This window comes from Manacus candei, unplaced genomic scaffold, assembly GCF_025592945.1.
Source record: "Manacus candei isolate 608988 ecotype Guabito, Panama unplaced genomic scaffold, ASM2559294v1 h1tg000049l, whole genome shotgun sequence".
NCBI classification, from domain to species: domain Eukaryota; kingdom Metazoa; phylum Chordata; class Aves; order Passeriformes; family Pipridae; genus Manacus; species Manacus candei.
This window is the reverse complement of record NW_026138097.1, coordinates 15,481,714-15,503,755: the sequence shown is the minus strand read 5'-3', so window position 1 is coordinate 15,503,755 and position 22,042 is coordinate 15,481,714. Positions and strand designations below refer to the sequence as shown.

General features: G+C 41.5%; 1 protein-coding gene across 1 annotated transcript; it reads left to right on the top strand.

Moving 5' to 3' along the window:
- Window positions 1-378: 378 nt before the first annotated feature.
- RIOK1 (RIO kinase 1) lies at window positions 379-16,041 on the top strand. The gene is made up of 17 exons (XM_051799074.1): window positions 379-516; window positions 1,759-1,960; window positions 3,117-3,207; window positions 4,289-4,358; window positions 5,067-5,109; window positions 5,768-5,860; window positions 6,805-6,917; window positions 7,043-7,123; window positions 7,669-7,755; window positions 8,320-8,457; window positions 8,851-8,954; window positions 10,263-10,369; window positions 11,500-11,565; window positions 13,060-13,179; window positions 13,474-13,527; window positions 14,593-14,739; window positions 15,826-16,041. Exons 1-17 carry the CDS (start codon window positions 446-448, stop codon window positions 15,934-15,936), a joined length of 1,698 nt encoding a protein of 565 aa, XP_051655034.1. The 5' UTR covers window positions 379-445; the 3' UTR covers window positions 15,937-16,041.
- The last annotated feature ends 6,001 nt before the right edge of the window (window positions 16,042-22,042 follow it).

The window sequence follows — 22,042 nt, the reverse complement described above, 5'->3', positions numbered from 1 at the left end:
TTGCGTGGGAAGGGACCTTAAAGATAATCCAGTTCCAACCCCTCTGCCATGGGCAGGGACACCCTTCACTATATCAGGTTGCTCTGAGCCCCATCCAACCCGGCCTTGAACAGTTCCAGGCATACTCAGCTCATCTCGGCAGCCTGTTCCAGGACCTCACCGCCCTCACAGTGAAGAATCCCATCCAAACACCTAATCCAAACGGAACCTTTTTCAGTTTAAAGCTATTCGCCCTTGTCCTATCACTACATATCCTTGCAGAAAGTCCCTCTCCGGCATTCCTGTGTGCTCGAGGCCAGCCGCTCCCCGCTTCGGAGCCCGGGAAGCGAAGGCATCTCCGTCGCATCCTCCTTCGCTCGCGCTGCTTTTGGTCCCTCTGCCGGCGCCGTAGCGGCCGGGCCGGCGCCTGCGTCCCGCGAGCGTCTCCATCCCGCCTCCCACCGCCATGGACTACCGGGCCATGGTGATGAGCCAGGTCGTGCCCGGGCAGTTTGACGATGCGGAGAGCTCGGAAGGGTAGGAGGCGGCGAGGGGCCGGGTGTGGGGGGGCGCTGGGAGGGGGGCCGGGAAGACAGGCGGAGCGGGGCGGGGAGCAGCCCCGGGACTCGCCCGGCGCTGGCGGTGCTGCCCGAGTTACAGGAGGGGGCGAGAGGAAAGGCTGCGTGCGCTCTCCCAGCTGCGCTCTTCTGCTGTGTGTGCTGCTTTGGGACAGACTTGCTTTGGCAGAAAACCGTGACATACTTCTGACATTGCAGCATCACGGAATCATTTAGGTTGGGAAAGACCTCCAAGATCATCGAGTCCAACCTGTGACCGAACACATGTCGCTGAATGCCACGTCCGGTCTTTCCTTGAATACCTGCAGGGATGGTGGCTCCATCACCTACCTCCCTGGGAAGACCGTTCCACTGTGCAATCACCCTTTCTGTGAAGAAATTCCTCCTTATGTCCAAACTAAACCTCCCCTGGTGCAGCTTGTAGCCGTGTCCTTTCTTCCTGTCACTGGTTGCCTGGGAGAAGAGACTGCCCCCCACCTGGCTACAACCTCCTTTCAGGTGGTTGTAGAGAGCGATAAGGTCCCCTCTGAGCCTCCTTTTCTCCAGACTAAACAACCCCAGCTCCTTCAGCTACTCCTCACAGGACTTGTGCTCCAGACCCTTCATCGGCATCATTGTCCTTCTCTGGACCCACTCCAGCACCTGAATGTCCTTCCTGAATTGAGGAACCCAGAACTGGACACAGTGAATTATGACATGAGTAAATCATAAGAGCTCATTTCTCCCATAAATTCTGTTTCAGGCCTACCTAACATTTTTCATGCAGGTTGTGCTGGTGCCCTGAGATACCAGCGGGTTGGCTGTCTGCTGCTGTTGAGGTTTTGTGTGAGACCTTGCCAGTGGAAATCTGCTGCAGCAGCAGCAAGCAGCGTGGTTTGTCTCTGGTGAAGGAGCCAGCTGGCTTCATCTGGCATGTCCATCTGATTGGAGTCAGAGGGATCTGAATGTGTGTAAATGTAGAACAAATTAGAAGGCAGCATTGATGTGGTGAGGGTGATAATGTGAATGCAGTCTGTGCTCTAAAAGCAGTGACATCCTCTGTAAGCATATATTTAAGTGTATATTGCTTAAAGACAGATGAAGTGAGAGGCATCTCATGGAGAGCTAACCTTTGAAAAGCATTTGTTGGGATAAATGTATTGAATTTTTAGTGACTGTACCAATGGTTTTTAGTTATACAGACATCTGTATTTCTTTCAAGTGAATCTACAGAAGACACAGAAACACCTAAAGGTGAGGTCACTGAGAGCTACCAGTCATTCCCACGTGAAGAACTTAATGCTGAGGAAGGAGATGGTGATGACTACAATGATGATGAAGAGGAAGATGAAGACTGGGACTGGGATGATGAGGTGGGAAGACTCTTGAAGCGCCACAATGCTGCTGGTGGGTGCAATCCACAGGTATGTTGGAGGCTATTCTGTGAGTGTCAAGGGCGCCCAAGAGCAAATGGGGCTAATCTGAAGGCTTCCTTCTCTGTTAATACTGTGTTGAGGATCAATGTAAATAGGAATTTTTCCTTGAGAGAATGCCTTTCTTTTGAGTCTGTTCTTCTGCCATGCTATCTGTATATGTACATTGTGGCCAGAGTTCATCTTGATTTTCTTATCTCAAACCCTGCTGCTGGATTCTCTTTTTCATTGCAATTTTCCTTCTGTTCCTTACCTTTCTCAGCTTCTTTTTCTTTGCCCACTCTGATCTCTGCTGATATCCCTTACTTTTTGGTACTTGTCCTCTGTGTTTCTCACCATTTTTCCCATCCTTTCTATTTAATTTTAAGACCCTACCTTCTAGTAACACCCAGGGTGAAACAGGTTATGTTTTAGACTTATAGTGAAGGAGGCAAAAAAAAAAAAAGCATAGGAAATGGAGGGAGGTGCTAGAAGTGAATTAAAGTGTATGCTGTTGGCACAGAAACTCTGGTGTTGTGCAGAATGAAAAGCATATATGAAGGGTAAGAAGGGTGCTAGTTCTCACACCAGCTTGGACAGCAGAGGTTCAAAACCTCATTTTTCCTACTGTTGAGATAAATTAGAGTGGTGCTGATCACAGCATGTCATGTCTGACAGCACTTGTCCTGGGTGATTTATTCTTGCCTTTAGTTAGAGGTTTATGCTATCCAATATTAGTCAAACTGAGTTCAGGTGTTAGTTGTATTTGGAGAGGACTACCTGTAAGAAAAGACAACATCTTGTAAAGTTTTCTCTGTTCATTACCTTCGCATTTTTTTCTCTCTCTTGTCTCTATGTTTTTGTTTGCTATTTCCCTTCCTTTTAGGGATAGAAAAGATGCTATATGAGAGACTGGCAGCCTCCTAGACTAAAAATGACCCTGGTTTAGGGCACATTTTTAATTTTAACTGGGTTAAAATTAGCTGTATTTTCTTTTCTTGAATCAAGTAAAATCTGATGTTAATCTATATCTATTTCCTCACCCTTTGTGGTTTTCTTGTTATAGCTTTAGGCATAGGCATTTGAGCTGAATTTTCCAATGATATTGTCTGTATTTCAAAGGTCTGTGCGCAGAAGGCAACTTACAATAACAAATCCTTTGTTTCAGGCAAATAGACAGACCCCTAGTTGCTGTTCAGCAAAAATGTCCACCCCTACAGACAAGGTTTTAAGAAAATTTGAACACAAAATTAATTTAGGTGAGTACAATTGCATCGTCTTCTCTTATGAAAACAGTTAACACTGTGACATTCTCGGACTAACTGTGCTTACATTAAGCCAGAACTCACTGGAATGAATCACTTAACCATTGCCAGACAGATTAAAAATGGCTTTTGCATACTTGAAGTTGCCTTTAGTCTCCATTAACTGGCTGTCCTACCCCTTTGTCTCCACCTTCAGAGCCTCGTGGCTGTTTGTTGTTTTTTTAACTTCACCTTGACTTCTCCAGACCACATAAAGTTCTTTCTTCCCTAGTTTCACTTTAGGAGCAAACTGTTTGGTGTGGAGGGAGGATGTCAACTCTCTGTTGTGATATTGGTTTTTCTCACAGCTGCTACCACAGCTACATTTTCTAGACAGTTGCAGTCCCCTATAGTATTAGGGTGGGACATTATGCAACAGTTCTCTCACAGGGGTAGAGTTTCTGTGATAAGTGAGGAGGCTGCTGTCCTAGACAGTGTAGTTTGATGGTTACCGTGAGGTGGAAATGGCTGCTCGGCACAGCCTGGTAGGACAGGGTGTGATTGGCACCTTTTGACAGGGTGGTGATCAGAGGCTGTGTTTTCCTTTATAACAAAGTGGTGCTAAAATAAAGGTTGCTGGTACGTGTAGCCAAATACAGCAGCTTTTATACATTTAGACACTTAGCATTTAATCAAACACCATTTAAATATATTGTCAGAGAGAATCCGGGAGCCTATTGCTTAATTCTGTTCAGAAAAATGGCATTTGATTGTGATAAGAGAAGAGCAGACAAATTTAACGGTGAGATGTTGTCCAAAAGGCATTACTTCTGGATGGCATCACATCTCCAAGTCTGTGGAACTGTCTCACTGTGGTGTTCCCTTAGAGTCCTACTTTGAAATGTAGACAGAGTGAAGAGCTAGCTTAACCTTAGTGTGCAGCTAAGCTTCTCTGCTTGTTACAGAGAGCTCTGCCTATGTTTTAACATTGTGTTATGGCAAATTGGCTGGCAGCAGAATTCCAGGGGCAATTTCGAACATAGGAAACTTCTTTGGGTTTGGGTTTTTTTTCTCATTTTTTTCTAATGTTTTTCAGATAAGCTGAATTTTGATGACTCCGTTATAAACAGAGTCACAGAAAAGTCTAGACAGAAAGAAGCAGATATGTGAGTATTACTTGTAGTTCTGTTTTCACTTAAATGATTTGAACCCAGAAGTGTAGTGCTTATTTCCTTATTTTGAAAAGTTTGTTAAGAAAAATGAAATTTAGAAGTGGTTTGTGTGCAGTTTACCTTTTAGTCTTAAACTGTTTCGTTTCCAAAACAGTTGTCTAAATCATTCCAAGATTTTGATCTTTCTGTCACTAGTAGCACATCAAATTGTGTTGGTGTTGTAAGACGTAAGTGACAGGTGTCATTCCCTTAGAAAAGGCTATTTTATCTCTGTTACTCTTTTTTCTAGACAGAGATCCTTAAGCACTTGGGCTAAAAAGGTATTAGAAACCTTTTGAAGTTTCCTCCTGATGATTTGGTGAGGGAAAAGTAATTCTTTTTAAGATTTTTTTTAGACCTGTAGCTTATAGCTGTAAGTTGTAAAGACAGATACCGTTTTCTCCTGAATGAGCATAATTCAGCACAGGCAAGAAGATATCTATAAAAGTGAAGGACACTGATGGTCATGGTGGTGGTGGCGATTTGTTGTGGTTTTTTTTTTTAACATCCCTCTGCTGGCAGGAGAAACCTTTGCTTCTGTATGAGCTGAAAGCCTTACTCCTTGAGGCTGTCACCTTATCTTTGATACAGAATGTCGTGATTTGCTCTGTCAAAACTGAGTCCATATGTGGGATTTTATCATTTTATTTTCGCTTCTGCTAGGTACCGAGTCAAAGACAAGTCAGACAGAGCAACAGTAGAACAGGTAAGTCCTTAATTCATCAAATTTCTCTTGACCAGAGCAAATAATGTTGAATTTTGGAATCACTGATAAAACAGATACAATAGCAACTGAGTTTACTTTGGAATTCTGTTCCCTTGTTATCCTGAAGAGACCTGTTGTTTCTTTTGTGTATATGAAGGTTGTACTTGCTTCCATAAACATTTTGGAGCTCATTTTTGTGCTTAGCATTGTGTTCGTATATGCAATGCAGAATTCCAAAATTCCAAAGAACAAGAAAAAATGCTAGGTTTGCCTTTTTCTTTTTTTCTTCTTTAGCAAGACTGAACTAGTACTGGCCCTAAGCCACATAGCTGCTTTATTTCAGTTATGATACTGTATCCCAAGAGAAACCTTATTTTAAAATATTTGATGCAACTATGTGTGGGAAATAATTCTCTTTTTCTCTTCTAGAGCTAGCTCAAAGACATATACTTAGCTTAAAAAAGAGAAAAATTAATAATGTTGGCAGAAAAAGTGAAGTATCATTCTAGAATCATGCCAGAATTCTGAGTGGTTGCTGTTTGGATTATCATTTAATCCTTGAGAGTAGTCTGATGCCATGGATCCTTTATTATGGTACTAAGACTGGACAGTATTATTAAGTTTTATCCTGTGCTGACTTTTCTGTATTAAATTTGAGGTGTTGGATCCAAGGACCCGAATGATTCTCTTCAAGATGTTGTCTAGAGGTGTCATATCAGAAATCAATGGCTGCATCAGCACAGGGAAAGAAGTAAGTTTTATCGGAAGTGACATAGTAGTCTCTTTTTTTTTCAACAACCTAGGCAGAAGTTTATGGTGCTCAGAAGATATACTGAAAGGCTTGGGTTTAGTACTAGCTTTTTTGCTTGGTTGGTATGAAGTTATCATAAAGATAAAAGGCAATTTAAAGGAAACCAATTTTCCCAAGTATGAAAGATTTCTAAAAATACTTAAATGTTATCTTAAATTTGTGGATTTCATTAATTGTATCTTTCCACCAAAATTTTTTGAAAAGTTATGTACACACGTAATTTTATATAGTGCCTGAAAAAACACACCAACCCAGGTAATTCTTTCTTCATGTGAGACTCTTGCATGCAGATCAGCAGACATGGAAGTATCTAAATGGTGTAACAGAATTCTGTTTAAAATACTATTAAACCTTCATTGCTTTTACAAAACTATCATGTTTGTGTGCTGTTATTATCAAGTAATGTTGCAGATAATTAAAACTAGACCACAGATTTCCAAGTAAATTAGTGAATCAGTTTTAGAATGCCTAGTCACCTAGGCTGACTAGTTTTCTTCCAAGTCCTTGGATGCTGATTAAAGGTATACTTCCACCCTGTGTAGAAGTGAAAACATGAGATATTTGGGCCATGCTTTGGGGACTAAATAGTGCACAGGCTCAAGTTAACTGTTCACACAAGGACTTGTTTCAGTCTCCAAAGTGAGACAGTTTTCTTGTTCAGTGTTGGTTTTGTCCTGTAGTAGCCCTGCCCCGTGTTACATACTTCCTGTAAGCTGCCTCATAGAAAAAGGGTTGCCCTTGTGTTCAGTCTCACTCAGCTGGGTGCCATGTAGGGGCTGGGGTGAGATCGGATCTTTTCCGGGTGTCAGAAAGAGAAGAAGAGAGATTATGTTGCTTTAAAGAGCTTTTCTGTAATGTTGTTTCTTTCCTTTGTAATCTGACAGGCTAATGTATATCATGCTGGTACTGCAAATGGAGAGAACAGAGCAATAAAGATTTACAAAACCTCTATTCTGATGTTTAAAGATCGGGATAAGTATGTGAGTGGCGAATTCAGGTGAGTTTGACTTCTGCCTGGTTTTACTTGGGAAGTGGGATTGTTTGAAAGGTGGTAAAATCACTGGTGCTAATACTGCATTGATTGGCTAAGAGTCCCCGATGTATTTTCTTTTTTATTTAAAGATTTCGTCATGGATACTGCAAAGGCAACCCAAGAAAAATGGTGAAAACCTGGGCTGAAAAAGAAATGAGAAATTTAATAAGGTGATTTTTCACAGTTTTTATTTCATCATGCAAAGGTAACTGAAACTTTTAAGTTTATAGGAGGTACTCTCCTATTGCTAGACTGTGATTATCACTATCTTTTAGGGTCTCTGGAGCGTTCAGGAAAGTGTCTTAAACTTCACTATGGGAGAGAAATTAAAAGGGGAGGGAGGAATAAAGATATTCTTTTGTTTTACTGCTCATGCTCTAAGCTCTTCAATGTCTGAACTCTGTCTGACATGACTGAACAGCAAGAAAAAGCTGGAAATAGCTGCTGCTGAGTAGCAGCATGCTGTGTGATATAGGTTAATCTAGGATTAACCTGAATTGTGTAAAGACTCTTTGTCTGACACAGGAATGCTTAGAAAAGGGTCAGAGCCAGAATGGTTGTGGCTTTTTGTATGCATTTCCTAGTTGTTCTTCACAAGTGAGAGTTTCCTGAGCTCTTACTGTGTATTATGTATAAAGCAACAGAGCTCCTTTATGCACTAGTGCAATGCAAATAGCAGAGTTTGATTTTATGTTTTTCTGTGGCTTTGTTTCAGGTTGAATACAGCCCAGATACCTTGCCCAGAGCCAATTATGCTAAGGAGTCATGTGCTTGTCATGGGCTTTATTGGTAAAGGTGATAGGTAAGTATCTTTGGAAAATCAAGTTTGTTTTGTTTGCTTTTTTTTTGTTTTAACAGTAGCTTTCCATGAAGGCTTATTAAAACCAAACAAACCAACCCTCTGAATTTACCTACTATTGCTTGAGGCCTGTAAAATTAACATGTTATTCTTATATGTGCATGTGACTGGAGTACCCAGACATTTGCCAGCTACTACTACAGGCAATCTGTATGATTCTGAAGCTTCAGTTGTGTGCAAAATTAAGTCGTAAATTGGTTTAAGCGGAGATTAAGGCTGGAAAGGTTTGCTAATCCTACGTGAAGATAGCTCATAAGTTTTGTAGTACAAACATTAATGTAGCATGGTCCAAATTACTTCATGTTGGAAACAGAGTTCCAGTATCTTTGGCAAGCATGTAGCAAGGTTTGCTGCCCTTCATGCTAGCTCCTTGCACTTTGTTGCTCATGCTGAATTGCTTGACATACTTACTCAGTGGAAGGATCAGATACAGCAATTAAAGCATTTGCAGCTGGTACAAAGAAGGAAAAAGTATTCACTTTCTGTTATTTATATTGTAATTTCAAGGCCTGCTCCTCTGCTGAAGAATGCTCAGTTATCTGACTCCAAAGTCCGGGAACTGTACCTACAAATCATCCAGTACATGAGAAGAATGTACCAAGACGCCAGACTTGTTCATGCAGATCTCAGTGAATTTAATATGCTGTATGTTTTTAACCTTCGCTCTGAATTGTGACATCTAAAATGTATGCATTGGCAATGTCTGTAAGAGTACTAAAGTACCTTTAAGGGAGGGTGGGGTCCTTTTTGTTACTGGGTTTTGTAACTTCTGTAATTAATTATGTAGCTTTTAGCCAGATTTGAGCTTTCTCTGTTAAAAAAAAACCAAGCAAACAAACAAGCAAACCAACCCCACAAATAAGAAACAAAAAACCCAAATAAAGATAAAAAACCCCTCACCGAAACTACCAAACAAAGCCCCCTCACAACCAGAAAAAAACCCCCCTCAACTGGGGGAAAAATTAGTGAGATATCATTTTTATAATTTTTTTTTTTTATGGTGAAGTTAGTGCAGCTCTGTATGGTTTTTTTTTGCAGATACCACAGTGGGGATGTGTACATAATTGATGTGTCTCAGGCTGTGGAGCATGACCACCCTCACGCACTGGAGTTCCTGCGAAAAGATTGTGCCAACGTTAACGGTGAGTGGGCTGCACTTCAACCCTTGTTCTGACAAGCTGGTTTATTTAGCAAGTTTAACTGTGTTCACCTGTGTTCTTTCAGGTGTAACTGACTGTAGAAGCTGTCAAAATTCCATTAAAATACTTCCTCTCCTATGTTCTCATGACTTCCTGAAGGAGCAGTGTACTGTGCTGAGTTCAGAAGAGAGTAGCCTATTTTGCCAGAAATTATCTGGCCAAAATGAGTCACCTGGCTGAATCTCAGATTTATGATAGATATGAGTCCCAGACTGCAGCACTGCCCACTCCAGTCTTCCCTTACTTAAAATACTGTGCAGACATACTGATGTGTTTCCTTCTGTGAGTTGAATCCACATCTGGAATTCCTCAGCTGGCAAGAAGTTACCTTATGTTATAAAGTTGCCTGTGCTTACTTGTCCAGGGCAGCTGAGAGGATCGAGGCGTAGAGTAATTAATTAGAGATGTTATCACTTGTCATAGTATTTTGATAAACAAATTACCTTGACAGTGTTTTTCTCTTGAGAATTTGGCCCTCATATGTGAGTCTACATGTTGTGTAACACACACACCTCCTGTTAGGGTGTGTCTCTGAGGACAAAAAATCTCACTGCAGCCTGCTTTTGTCCCCCCTTTCTTTTCAGATTGACTTTTTTCTTATTTTACAGGGGCTCTCAAAAGTCTGTGCAAAAAACTGTGTGCGTTTTGATGCAATATGTCTGTTGATACCCAGTATGCTAATTTTTCCTTATTACTTTTCTGATCATGGATTTCCAGTAACTCCTTTCTGGTTTTTGTTTGTTTTCTGTCACTGCAACTGTCACTGTCTAGTTTTCCTACAGAGTCTCTAAGAAACATCTTGCCCTAGCTGTGATCATTGCAGAGACTTGTGGTTCGATAGGCACAGAGAGGTGCCTCCAAAGTAAATTTTGTTTGTTCTTTCTGTGATTAATTTCTCATAGTGAGAGAACTTCTGAGAACTTTAGTAGGAAATGCTTATTAAGCAGTCCTCTGCTTAATTAAACTGCCTGTTAAGCAGTTCTCTGCTGTTTTCAGTACAGAAGTGCAGCCTCAGATTTTGGTCATAATTGACTCAAGAAACAAATTCTGAGTGTACTATTGAGGAAAATTCTAGTATGTGGTGGATCATAATTAGGCTGTACTGTGTTTCAGTGGATCCTTTTGTTTCTCTGGCAAAAGTTTGAGGTCTCTATTCCTTATTGGAAATACATTTTTTCACTTTATCCTCATAGTTGCATTTTTTAGGTGTAATTACTTATAATTTTTGTCTCTGCCCTTGTCTCCTGGTAGACTTTTTCCAGAAGCACAATGTCGCAGTGATGACTGTGAGGGAGCTGTTTGAGTTTATTACTGATCCTTCTATCACAAGTGAGAACATTGATGACTACCTGTCTAAGGTAAGACCTCATGGCCTTGTTGCTTATGTAGGAAGACTTGAACAATAAAATCAGATATAGTTCAAGCTCTTTCATCTCATTACTCTACATCCTGCTATTGAAGGAAGATGGTACACGACACTGTTATGCTAGAGCTTCAAAAACACACACAGGTCTTTTCCATTTATACCATTATGGAGTGACAACATTTTCATTCTATGTTTTCTCAAAAACTCTGATTGTGAAAACTCAAATGTCTGTTTGAGGTGCTACTAAAACCAGGATGGTTTAAATTAGTTCTTTTTGGTAAGGAGAAGCTCTGCAGAAATATAACCATGCTTATATAGAGAATGGGATTAAGAATGCAGGTTTGAGTAGGATGGGCTGAGGGGAGAAGGGAATGACTAGGACAGTGTTACTTCAAGGTACCTGATCTGGCTTGCCAAATACAGCTGCTGGCAGAAGACATTGTGTCTAGGAGGAATTGAAGTTATTCAGTGCTGCTAGCAGCACCCATGTATTTCATCTCTAGCTGCCAGTCCTCTGCTCCCAGTTAGATATTTCTTTAGAAAGGAGTGTAAGTACTTTTTAAGTTAACACAAGAAAAATGGGGGCCACGTATGTCATGCTAAGAGTGGAGATTTGACATGTCTTTCCTGTTCAAGACCACATGAATGTCCAAATAACAGTACAGCATGCAGAATTCCAGCTATTGTGTACTTTCTCTCATACTGGAGGTTGAATGAGAGTGAGCTGTGCCACGTGGTTCCCCTTACTTGTGCTCCTCTGGCTTGCTTGGTGTGCATGAGAAGAGCCAAGTTCCAGGACTGAGCACTGCTCATTGTATTCTCCTTGTGCTGTTATGTCCCGTAGCCATGCGGGGCCTGCCGTAATTTGGTCTGGGAGGAGCAGCAAGTGTGTTTTCCCTCTATTAACAGCCCCGATCTGCAGTTGTAAGTGTGCTTTGCAGCAGTGTTGGTTACCATTAGGTGTCGCTGAAGTCATTCCCATAGGGAAACCTGGAGTGTGTGTGAGTGACCGTGAAATACAGGGAGAAACATAGATGAGAGTAGTTAGTTGGATGCGATTCTAAAGAGTTAGCCATGAGATTCTAAAGAGTGATAACTTTGTATTGTTTTGTATTTCTTTAGGCAATGGAAATAGCATCGAAAAGAACAGAGGAGGAAAGATCCAGTCAAGATAAAGTGGACGAGGAAGTGAGGATTTCTGTTTCTGCTTTAAAATAATATTAACCTTGCCTCTTCTAAACAATGAAAAGTGTTCTGTTTTATTTGTCAAAATGCACAGCTGATGATAAGCAAAACATTGTTTGTGATACTGAGATGTCTTGAACTAGTTGAGATGTGAAGTATTAAGGGATGCCATGTGTAAAAGCTGACAGCAATAAACTGTTACAAGACAAATACACCATTTCCTAAACCAGTTTGTTTGCTTGTAGCTAGATCCTTGCTTGTAGCTAGTTCAGGTTTAGTTAACAAAAAACAGAGTGGAGAGATCTGATTATGTTGGTGGTTTTGGACCAGTGATACAGAAACAGGCTATTGGGATACATGCATTGATCAGTTTGCTAGTCCCAGTCTCATTCAGTTTTTCCATTGCTTTTATATTAAGTGAAGCCATTTCAAGTCCATTACAGAAAGCTGCTAATGTTTTGAAAAGGCTTGATGTAAAGATACAACCATTTCTATCTGTTCCAGAAGAGTTAAAAAAACCCAAAAAACAAACCAGAAAAAAAACAAACCTCTATCTTTGGAGTCAGTACTACTTGATTTATCGAAGACTTTTCTTTTTCTCTTGGAGCTCTGCATGTTTTACTAACTGCTTCAAGATTGACCAAGGAAAGATTTTTTTGTTTCCCAGGATATCAGAGTACAACTTCTGATCTATAGTCAGATGCTAGTGTTTTGTAACGAGTCCATCTTTTGCAAACCAATTATTCCTTTGTTTACGTAAGGTACTGACCTGTAACAGAAATGGTTTCATAGCATCTAAGTTCAGTTTATTTCTCATAAACTTCTCATGTGACCATGGCTAGTTTGTGTCACTTTCTTAACAAAAGAGCACAGCTGATTAAGGGCAAGCTCTGTGGAGGTGGGGGCTTCTGCTTTGTGCACAGCACTTAGACAAGCAGTGATGATCACGACGTGAACTGAATTTGTATTAGGATTGAACTGATACCATGAAAAAGAGAACCAAAATACCTCTCTCTAATCTGGTAGGGTCATAAGTTTGCTGAAAGACTCTTTCAAACACAAAATTTAAAGTATGTTGTTGATACTGCAGTAGTTTTTACTGTACTATACTGCTGCAGGAATCTTTTTTGAGTTGGTCTGTAGGTTGAAACAGGTTTTATATAAATATATAAAGAGATGCTTTTGGAAGGCATTGTAAATATCACAATAAAAACGTTAGAAAAATCCTTAGAATATAAACCTTAGGGCTCAAATAGGTTTAAGAGATAGTTGGAAGGATTGGAGAAGTTTGTTAGTTGCCTGGAGGAGCAAGAGGAGCCTTATTAGTCATGATCTGTCAATAATACGTAGGTTGCATGGTAGTGAATGACTGCTATGTCAATTTTTTGTTTCTCTGAGTCTTTGTGATTATTCTTTTAAGGATGCATAATTAGGAAAGAAAAACATTGTGGCACTGTATGTAAATAAGTAAGTCTGTGTTTCTTTTCACTCTACCAGGTATTTAAGAAGGCTTACATACCTCGAACTTTGACTGAAGTCAAAAACTACGAGAGAGATGTGGATATTATGATGAAATTGAAAGAAGAGGATATGGCATTGAATGTTCAGCAAGATAATGTGAGTAGACATGCTGAGACACTGCAGAAAAAGAGGGAGGGGATATGAATTCTTCTTACTGGAGACCGATAGCAGCAAACAAAAACAGAAGCTTTATTACCAATGTGTTGAGTACTGAATCCAGTATCATACTTCAAAATTGTCTAGTTAGTGCTGATGCTAATGTTGTGGGGTTTATCTTGGTCTTTTTTTTTCTTTTGTTTTTAATTTATGTTTAAATAATAATTTTGTCTGGGCACAAAGAATTAAGACGTATTTTGATAAATTAATTTCTTTCTCTCTCCCTTGATGTAGATTCTCTACCAGACTGTTACAGGACTAAAGAAGGATTTGTCTGGTGTTCAGAAGGTGAGAGGGTCTTTTTGAAATCCTTCATTTTAACCATCTTCAGAAAGGTGCTTACAGGTAGCACAGAGAATGCCTCATCTTGCAGCTAGCACCATGAAAGAAGCCTCTTGTCTGCAGAGTGACCATTTATGTCCAGGATGTGGCTGGCATGGCAGCGTGTCTGCACAGTACAGGAATTGCTTCCCTTAACTGTGGTCAGTGCTTGGGTTGCTTGAAATGAAATGAAAATCCTTGATATGGCTGTGATCTCTAAAGTTAAGGTGGAGATGAGGGAAAAATGTAATTGATTTAAGTCATAGCACAGCTGCAAGTTTTGATATATTCAGAGTATCTTTGCTGTAATATTGCATAAAGAATAGCCCTGCAGTATAAGGCATAAGATATTATGTCTTACTATATTTGAAGTACTTGACAGTGACACTTCTGTAAAGTACATTGGATAAGAAGTTGGATTCAGATCAGCTGTAGCCTGTAATTCAAGGTAGAAGCTGTGTGTGGATTCCCCCTCCTTACTTTGTAAATGTTATCTAGCAGTGGTGTAGACTCTGATTTAAAATGGAAATATAAACATGGATGGGATCAGGCTGTAGCAGAGTCTCCAGGCTTGTTTAGGAATAAGTGAGTTTTCCAGTGTAGATATTTGTGTTTGCAATATGGTATACATACAGTGCCCCCAAGGTGGATTTGAGTATGATCCAAGATAATTAAAAATTGGATTCCACATATGTTAGCAAATCGCTGTTTAACTTAGGGAAATTAGTTTGGGAGTACAAATAACAGCTATGCTGTGAGACCTGACCTAAAAGAAACTGTGTTGTACATTCTAGATTCCTTGTTCTTAATTTGTTTAACCTACTTTTCATTCTTTTTCTTGAGTCTCAGTGATGGCTGTAGTAAAGGAGATGGCATCAGCTCTCTCAAGGGTTTCTTTGCAGCAGATTCTGTTCTGGTTTTTAAGAAATATATATATATATGTATACATAGTGTGTATATATGTGTGTGTGTGTGTGTGTGTGTGTAGTTTGCTTGGGTTTGATTTGATATAATTCTTGATTTATCTTGCAGATTCCTGCTCTTCTTGAAAAGGCAAGCCAGTCAGAAACAGACTCTGATGACGATGATGATGATGGCAGCTCAGAGGACTCTGACTCAGGCTGTAAAGAATCTGTACATCCCAAAGATAAACCTGCTGAAGTTGGCATGGACAAAAAGGTCAACTGGCTAGGAATTGTTTATTTTTCCCACCTCTGCTTATGTGGCATGAAAAAATCCAAACTTAGTGGTTTTTGCTAATTCTTGTCTGAAACAACAGAGCAGAGACAGTGATTTTCATGCTTTATTAGTGGTGTTTTTATGTAGAGCAACATGTCACACGACTCTCTGTAGCCTAGGCAAAGATAGGAGAGAGGTCTCTCAGGGAATTATAGGGGTACACAAAGCAGAATTTAGTGAAGCCTGGGCAGCTTTTCAGTGCTTCTGGCTACTCTTCCAGGCTTTGGTGTTTGGTTTGTGGTTGTGATCACTGATCAACTTCCTTGTGCCCAGGGAACTGAGACCACTTGACTTACAGAACTGGAGTCTTGGTGACAGTGTCTATACCTCAGTGGCTTTTGCAGAACAATTAGTACAGACTGGCTACCTTTGCTGGGGGGAAAGAGTTGTAATGCAGTCATGCAAAGCAATTATGGTTAGGGTTTGAGTGGGTTTTTTTAAGGCTTTGTTTTCTAAACTGCAGAATAATTATGCTCAGTTTTGGTCAGGCTCTTCTGCAGATTATCACTCATAGGTGAGAGCCTTTTGGCAGACTTTTAGGTACTGTGCAAAAAAAACATAGAAGCATGAAACTTGTTGGGCTTAAGGGATTCAACATTTGGGAGTTTGCTGTTGGGTTTTTCTTCCGAGAAAATCTGTCAAATAAAAATACGGTGCTCTACTAGACACTTTATACCAATGTGGAGCTGCTGTCTTTCAGATATGAAGCAGAGAAGTCTTAGTCACTTCTCATCATTATTGATAGGTTCCCTTTCTTCAAAGGTCGCATGAAATGGATGTTTTAACTAGTTTGAATTTTGCCTTGTCATTACCAGTGTGTAGGTCTTGGCTCCACCCCAACCTATACTTGTTTTTTCTTTTCCCCTCACTATTCCTATTGATTTTTATTTTTTTTATTTCTTTCTCTTGATAATCTTATTTTTATGTCATGTGTTAAATTAACTTGTTAATGTGACAATTGATTAACTTGCTCAAAATCACTCACTCCTTTCTATCTTTAACTGAATGGTGTGTGATTATTTATAGGAAAGGAAAAAGATGGTTAAAGAAGCCCAAAGAGAAAAGAGAAAAACCAAAATCCCAAAGCACGTGAAGAAGAGGAAAGAAAAGACTGCAAAAATGAAGAAAGGCAAATAAAATCAGCTTTGGCTTGGAGAAAGGGATGATGTGTTTTGAATTAGTCAGTTACCATCTTTTTTTCTTTTTTAAAAAATTAAAAATCCTTTATTTATATATGTACAATGTGAACTATAAGGGTGGTTTTGTTAGTAACATGGTGTAATTGCTTGAACAGAGGGTATACCATAGGTTTCTCAGTGGGAAGAATGAGTTTAACACTTGTGCCTGTTAAAATTCTTTACCTGTGCAGGTTTAACTTGTTGTTAAACTCACACTGATTTGGTCCTGCATTCTTACTCCCCTGCCTCACATTGCATACAAGCAACTTTGGTTTGTTTCAGAGCAGTGATTTCATTCAAAGAGATTCTTGGAGAGGGGAGAATGGCGATTCAAAGGCCTTCTCACAGTATGGAAGCAGATTGAGCAAGCTGTCTTCTGCAGGCTGTCAGTCACCTGTGGATAACCCTGCAGGCACTGTGCCTTCACTGCCTCCCTGTGCTTGCATCACCTTTGATGCTTTCTTACTGAAAGCTGAGTTTTGTGGTTTGGGGGGCTGTCCTAATTGCCCAGTGCCCTTCTGAACTAATCAGGCAGGTGTACCCAAACAGACAGTGCCTGATTATTTTTGTCTTTTTTTCTGTCTTGGATCCCAACATAAGGCACTTTTTCTCTTAAGAGTGTTACTAACCCTCTATTTTGTAAGCTGGTCAAGTGAGTATTTGCTGTTTAATCGTGTGTGATTGAATACAAGGCTGTGGCAAAACACCTTCATGGTATGGCTCAGCATTGCCAGTCTGTGTTGTGCTGAGATACCCCAGCTCTCAGGGAGGAGCTGGCAAAGCTTTACTCATAAGTGACCTGCCTGTGCTTGGGCAAAGGTGTCTAAAGACAGACCACCTTGGCAGCTCTCTTGGCAGCTGCTTTGACCACTGAGGCTGACAAGTGTTGGGAAAGGTGTTCTCCTCACACAGTAGAACACCTAGAACTTTTCCCTCTGCCTGCTGTTTCAGAACTCCTTGTGGCAGCACAGAGAAAGGTTCTGATTCCAGTAAATGTCTTGATTGTCCCACATTAGGGGTGGAGTTGATGCCCTGAAAATTTGTGCTTACAGGACATACATCCTCTGATGACAGACGATGGCTTTTATCCATCAGTGGATATTAAACAATGATGAGTTGGCTAGGGGCAGGGTCAGGCTTCCCTCTGTCTGCCCCTCACCTTCCACGTCCAAAAGAGAGAGCATATTGGCCAATTGCACACGTGGCTGCACTCCCCAGATTGACCTTCACGACCTCTTTTGTGCCTTTGATTAGAAAGCCAATAAGAGGGGAACCAGCCATTGCTTCCAGATCTCTCTCTCTTCCTCTCCCCTCTGTTTCTCCCTATCCCCGCAGGGATTGATACACTCTCACATATAAGTGTAGACAGTATGGCTGGAGCGTGTTGGGAAGCAAGACTGGTATTTTCTCAGCATATGGGGATGTTGGGAGACCAAGATAAAATATCTGCATTTTGGAAATTGGCATTACATCAGTGCCAATGCGCAAGAAAGAGGGCAGCCTCTAAGTTGGTAGTGAAAGGACGTGCAAGACCTGTATCCAGAGGTGAGGGCATACTGGGGGTGGCCGTTTGTCTTAACACCAAGGGTTGAGCTAGAAGTATGGACGCTTTGTTTCCTGCTTTCCCCTACCATCGTGGGAGCTTGCCCAGAGACATTATCAGGCAGAGGTGACCTCAGTGGTGGCTGACCTGAGCCTGGCTGGTTGTGTTCATCGGTGCAGTGCTGAAGGTGACTGAAACAATAACAGCTTTGTGCACGTTGCCCTTGAAATCCCCTTGTACTGGGGATTCTTCCTGCTGACTGACGGGGCTGTCGTGTGTGCATCTGCAATAGCAGCTGTGGTTCATGAAGGTGTGTGCACCAGGAAGTGTGTGTAGGGACTAGAGGCTGTGGGTGCAGTGGGGAATTGTGTCCGATTTGTTGCCTTTCCCTGGTAACAAGCCATGCACTGAGCAGACCTCTGTGTTTTTGGTGAAATGGGTTAAGTGTAAGTGAATCTTTATGAAACTGTGTGTGTTTTAATCTTATGTAGCTCACCTGTGGATGATTCCACCAGGAAACTGGTCCATGGCTGATCAGTGTGAGTCTTGGGTTGTCAGACACAAGAGACAACCAAATTTTCATTGGGGCTGGCTGCTCTGAAGGCAAGGATAGGTGCTAGTTCCTGGCATAGAGCCTGGAAGCCCTGGAGCCAGAGTGTGTGTCCAACTGGGGGGTGTTTACCTCCTTTACCTGAGAAGACACTTCAGAGAAAGGAGGCTGCTATCACCTGTGCTTGAGGGAAGAGGAAACGTCCCAGCCCACATAATCTTGTCTTCCCTCCAGGTCATGCACCACAGCCTGATCAAGTTTTCCTGGCTCTACCATCCTGTAGCAGGAAAGTGATCCTGAATCAGTCATTTCAGATTGGACCCTTGCTTGCAGTGATGTGTGGCAGGACTGTCTGTGCGGGCTGTGTGAAGCATGAGCTACCTGCCTCAGGTGTTTGCTGTAGGGTGTGTTTATGTAGCTGAGGTGTTTGCAGGGGACCTGAGGTGGAGCATGCCAGAAAAGCCCATGTTGTGCAAGTGCAGGTGTCCTGGGGATGGCTGTTGCAGTGGGGTATGTGCTTTTCAAGGTGGGCTGTGAGTGCAGTTCATGTGTCCTGGCCATTGCAGGCTTGACACGTATAGAAGTGAGGCAGTCTACAGGAATGGGGTGGGTGGGAGCTTTTGGGGCGAGAATCATGAGATGAACCATCTTCCTGGTGATTCCTGAAGCAGGAGAATGGCTGTTGAAGAATGCTAGACATAACTACCAAAAGGCACCAGTCTGCTTGGGGTTGGGGAGGATGGGAATGGGATGGCATGAGTTTGTATCCTGTGCTAAAGAAAAAGCTTCAAAGTAACACAGATACTCACTTATGCTGTTTTTCCCCCCAGAGATGAGGATCTGACAAGGCCCACTCATTTTGTTGGCCATAGCAGCATGTTTATGCTGTGCCCTGCTGCTGGCACACGTGCAGACAGAGAAGTATTGCCGGGGCACGAATACCAGTTCCATGTATAAAAAGAACTGGGACAAAACCAGCTCAAGGTGATGGTCCCAATTTATCTTCCATACTTTCCCCCACCCCTCAGTTCCCTTCCTCCACTTCCCAAGATTGTACTTAATGGTAAGGCTCTTGGGTCTCTTTTGGGCTATTGCAAGAGCCTCCTTTGTGGAGCTCACCTGATGTCACCCAGCACAGACAAACAGAACCTGGAGAGGTGGGCTGTGGGGTAATTGGTGGGCTGTGGCACCAGGAGATGACCCTACTGCAGTAAGACTGAATTGTGCAGGTGTGATACCTACCCCTAAGACTTGAGAATTCCCTTCTGTTGACTGCAGACATGGTCATCCTCTGCTCCACTGCTTGATGGGTGTTCCAGTGTCCAAGTGGAGCATCCAGATTGCTATTTTTTTCCTGCTTTTGAATAAGAACATCTTTACTGAACTCATGGCATAAACTCAATTGCTTTGTCACTGAGCTTTTAGAATGTTTTTGCAAGCAAGGCTTTTGATAATTGTCTGGTGTGTTTTTCAAAGCACAACTGTTTTGTTATCTGCCTTCTCTGAAAATGGAGTCTAATTCTGTCCGGCAATCAGGATGAATTTTTACAGCTGCCGAAACAGAACTGCTTTGACACCCTTTCTGGCTTAAACTAGGGGAGAGGATTGGTTTAAAACAGGCAGGAGAAGGTGCTTTATGGAGAGGGCAGTCTGTGGGTGAGTTGCAGCATAATGCTGCTTGTGTGTTTGCACTAGTGCAGGTAAGCATGGTCTGAAAATTAGCTGCCTAATCTGAGATGCTGTTAACTTATTATTTATGTCTTTAATTATTTAAGAACAGGCTGAGCATATGAAAGACATCAAATTCTCCGGCACAGGTCAGATGCTTGGAAAAATGCATTTCTGGGATTCTGCAGCCAAAAGATTTAGTGGCAGTAGAAAGCTTAAGTATGTAGAGTGGGAATATTTACAACTCTACTATCAAAGATAGAAATGTACAAAAGCAATTAATTCTATCTTCCAGGGCCCTCCCAAGTAGTCCTGTCTTGCAGTCCTCCCCCAATACATCTCCCACCGAGTCCCAGTGAATGACTGGGGAGGCAGATACTCCTGGATAAGATATGTTAAGTTCCAAAAAAGTTCATTACTGAGGTGTTGGAGTTTTTTGGGAGTTCAACCCCATCTCCCTGAAGTCCCTCAGTACCATATGGCTGGTTTGCACTCTGAGCAGTTGGCACTAGGCTTCCTCCCAGGTCCAAGGTCTGTGCCAAACTGGTATTAATTTGTTGCTTCTTCCATACTATATATTTTATTATATGTAGCAATAGAAGCATTGAAAGGTGGAGTTTTGTGAATGTGGTTTCCCAGTGATGAAGCCAGTAAAACCAGCTTTGTGTTTAAGGATTTGTCTCCTTAGAGGGATTTGATTACCATGCTGAAATATTTTGATTAAACAATGCAAAACTAGCTGTGGCAGGCTACATGCTTGCTTTTGGCATGTGTGCTTAGGCAAGAGTCACACCTGTGGTCCTTTGAGAGACAAAAGAGGTGAGGCCAATGTTTTCTGAGGACCAATGTGTCCCACAAGTTTTGGTCATAGGTAGTGGAGAGGCTGCTGATGAGGAGCTGTGAGAGTTGAATTCCAGAATACCAGATTGCTTACCTGGTTCTGCAACTGAATCTTTACCCACTGTTTTCACCTGCAAAATTGTACAGCCAATTTGATACTGTAAACATGATGCACAGGAGCAGAACAAGGCAGGTGCTTTGTGTGTCCTTCACCCTGGGCTTGTCCCAGAGGTGCACTTGCAGGATGATGGAGGACCACTGGGGTAGGAAAGTGTGTTAGGGGTCTCTTGTCTGGTTATGGGGACAGTCTTATCCGGTTATGTCTGTCTTCACCTCTTCCGACTAAGGAAATGAAAGGATTTTTTGGACATGGTGAGTGAGAGAGGACTTAAAGAAATTATTTTGTCACTCTCAATGAACTTCTAAAACATTCTGTGGTATACAGCTTCACAAATCTCTTAAATGCAAAAAGCTAACTCAGAATTTATTTTGAACTTTCTAGGGCATTTCTGTAAAAATAAATACATAAGTTAATGACTCATTGTTTTTACAGTTGTAATTTTGGTCCTTCTCAACTGCTAGTAGACTTTCAAAGCAAAAATGCTGACCCTCTGCCTTAGCATCTCGTTAGTTTTCTGGGCTTGACATAACCTTATGTTCCTTGTGCTAATCTTCATATCCTCTAGAGGGAGAAGTTAAGTTCTTCCTCAGACTATGTTGGAAAGTGTTAAGGCTCCCTTAATATGTGAAAAGTGCTATTGATGTTTCAATTCTCTACATAACTTTCTATAAATTTTGATAGATCTGTACATGCACTTAAAACTTTTTTTTTTCTCTTGAATCTGTAGTTCTTGGACAAAGTTTTATAGTTTGAGGTCATAGGGGCATAATTTGTTCTGGGCCAGGCCAGGCCTGCAGCAGTGGTATTAATGCTGGGTTTTGGAAGAAGTTCTAGATGGCACTTGACAAACATGGAGGAGACTTCTTTCCCCCTGTACATATGAAGGGTCATGGTGAGAATCTAAAAAATGCTAAGGGTGTCATTCTTCAGCTGTCCAAATTCATGAGCATAAACACCTATCCTTTATATAATGCAATATTTAGCAATTGTTTTGCCACAATCATTTGCCCTAAAAACAGTTTTAGTTGCTCTTCCTCCCCCCACTCCCCATAGTTGTTTATTTTCAAAGAATTGACATAAGAACAAACTTGGCCCTTCTTCCTGACATGCAACAACCTGCCTCCAACCTCTGCAGCCTGTGTGGAACTGCAAGCTCCCCTAAGACATGATGTGAATGCTAGATCTAGCCTACAGTAGTAGGTTCAAGGCTATCTCTCTAATCTAGCCTAGAGATCCATGTCTGCTTTGGAGCTTGCAAAGCCCACGAGGCTGGGACTTGCAGTTGGCAGGTATTGCTTGGGATTTTGTGTGTTTATAGTTTCCTTTTTTTTTTTTCTTAAAAA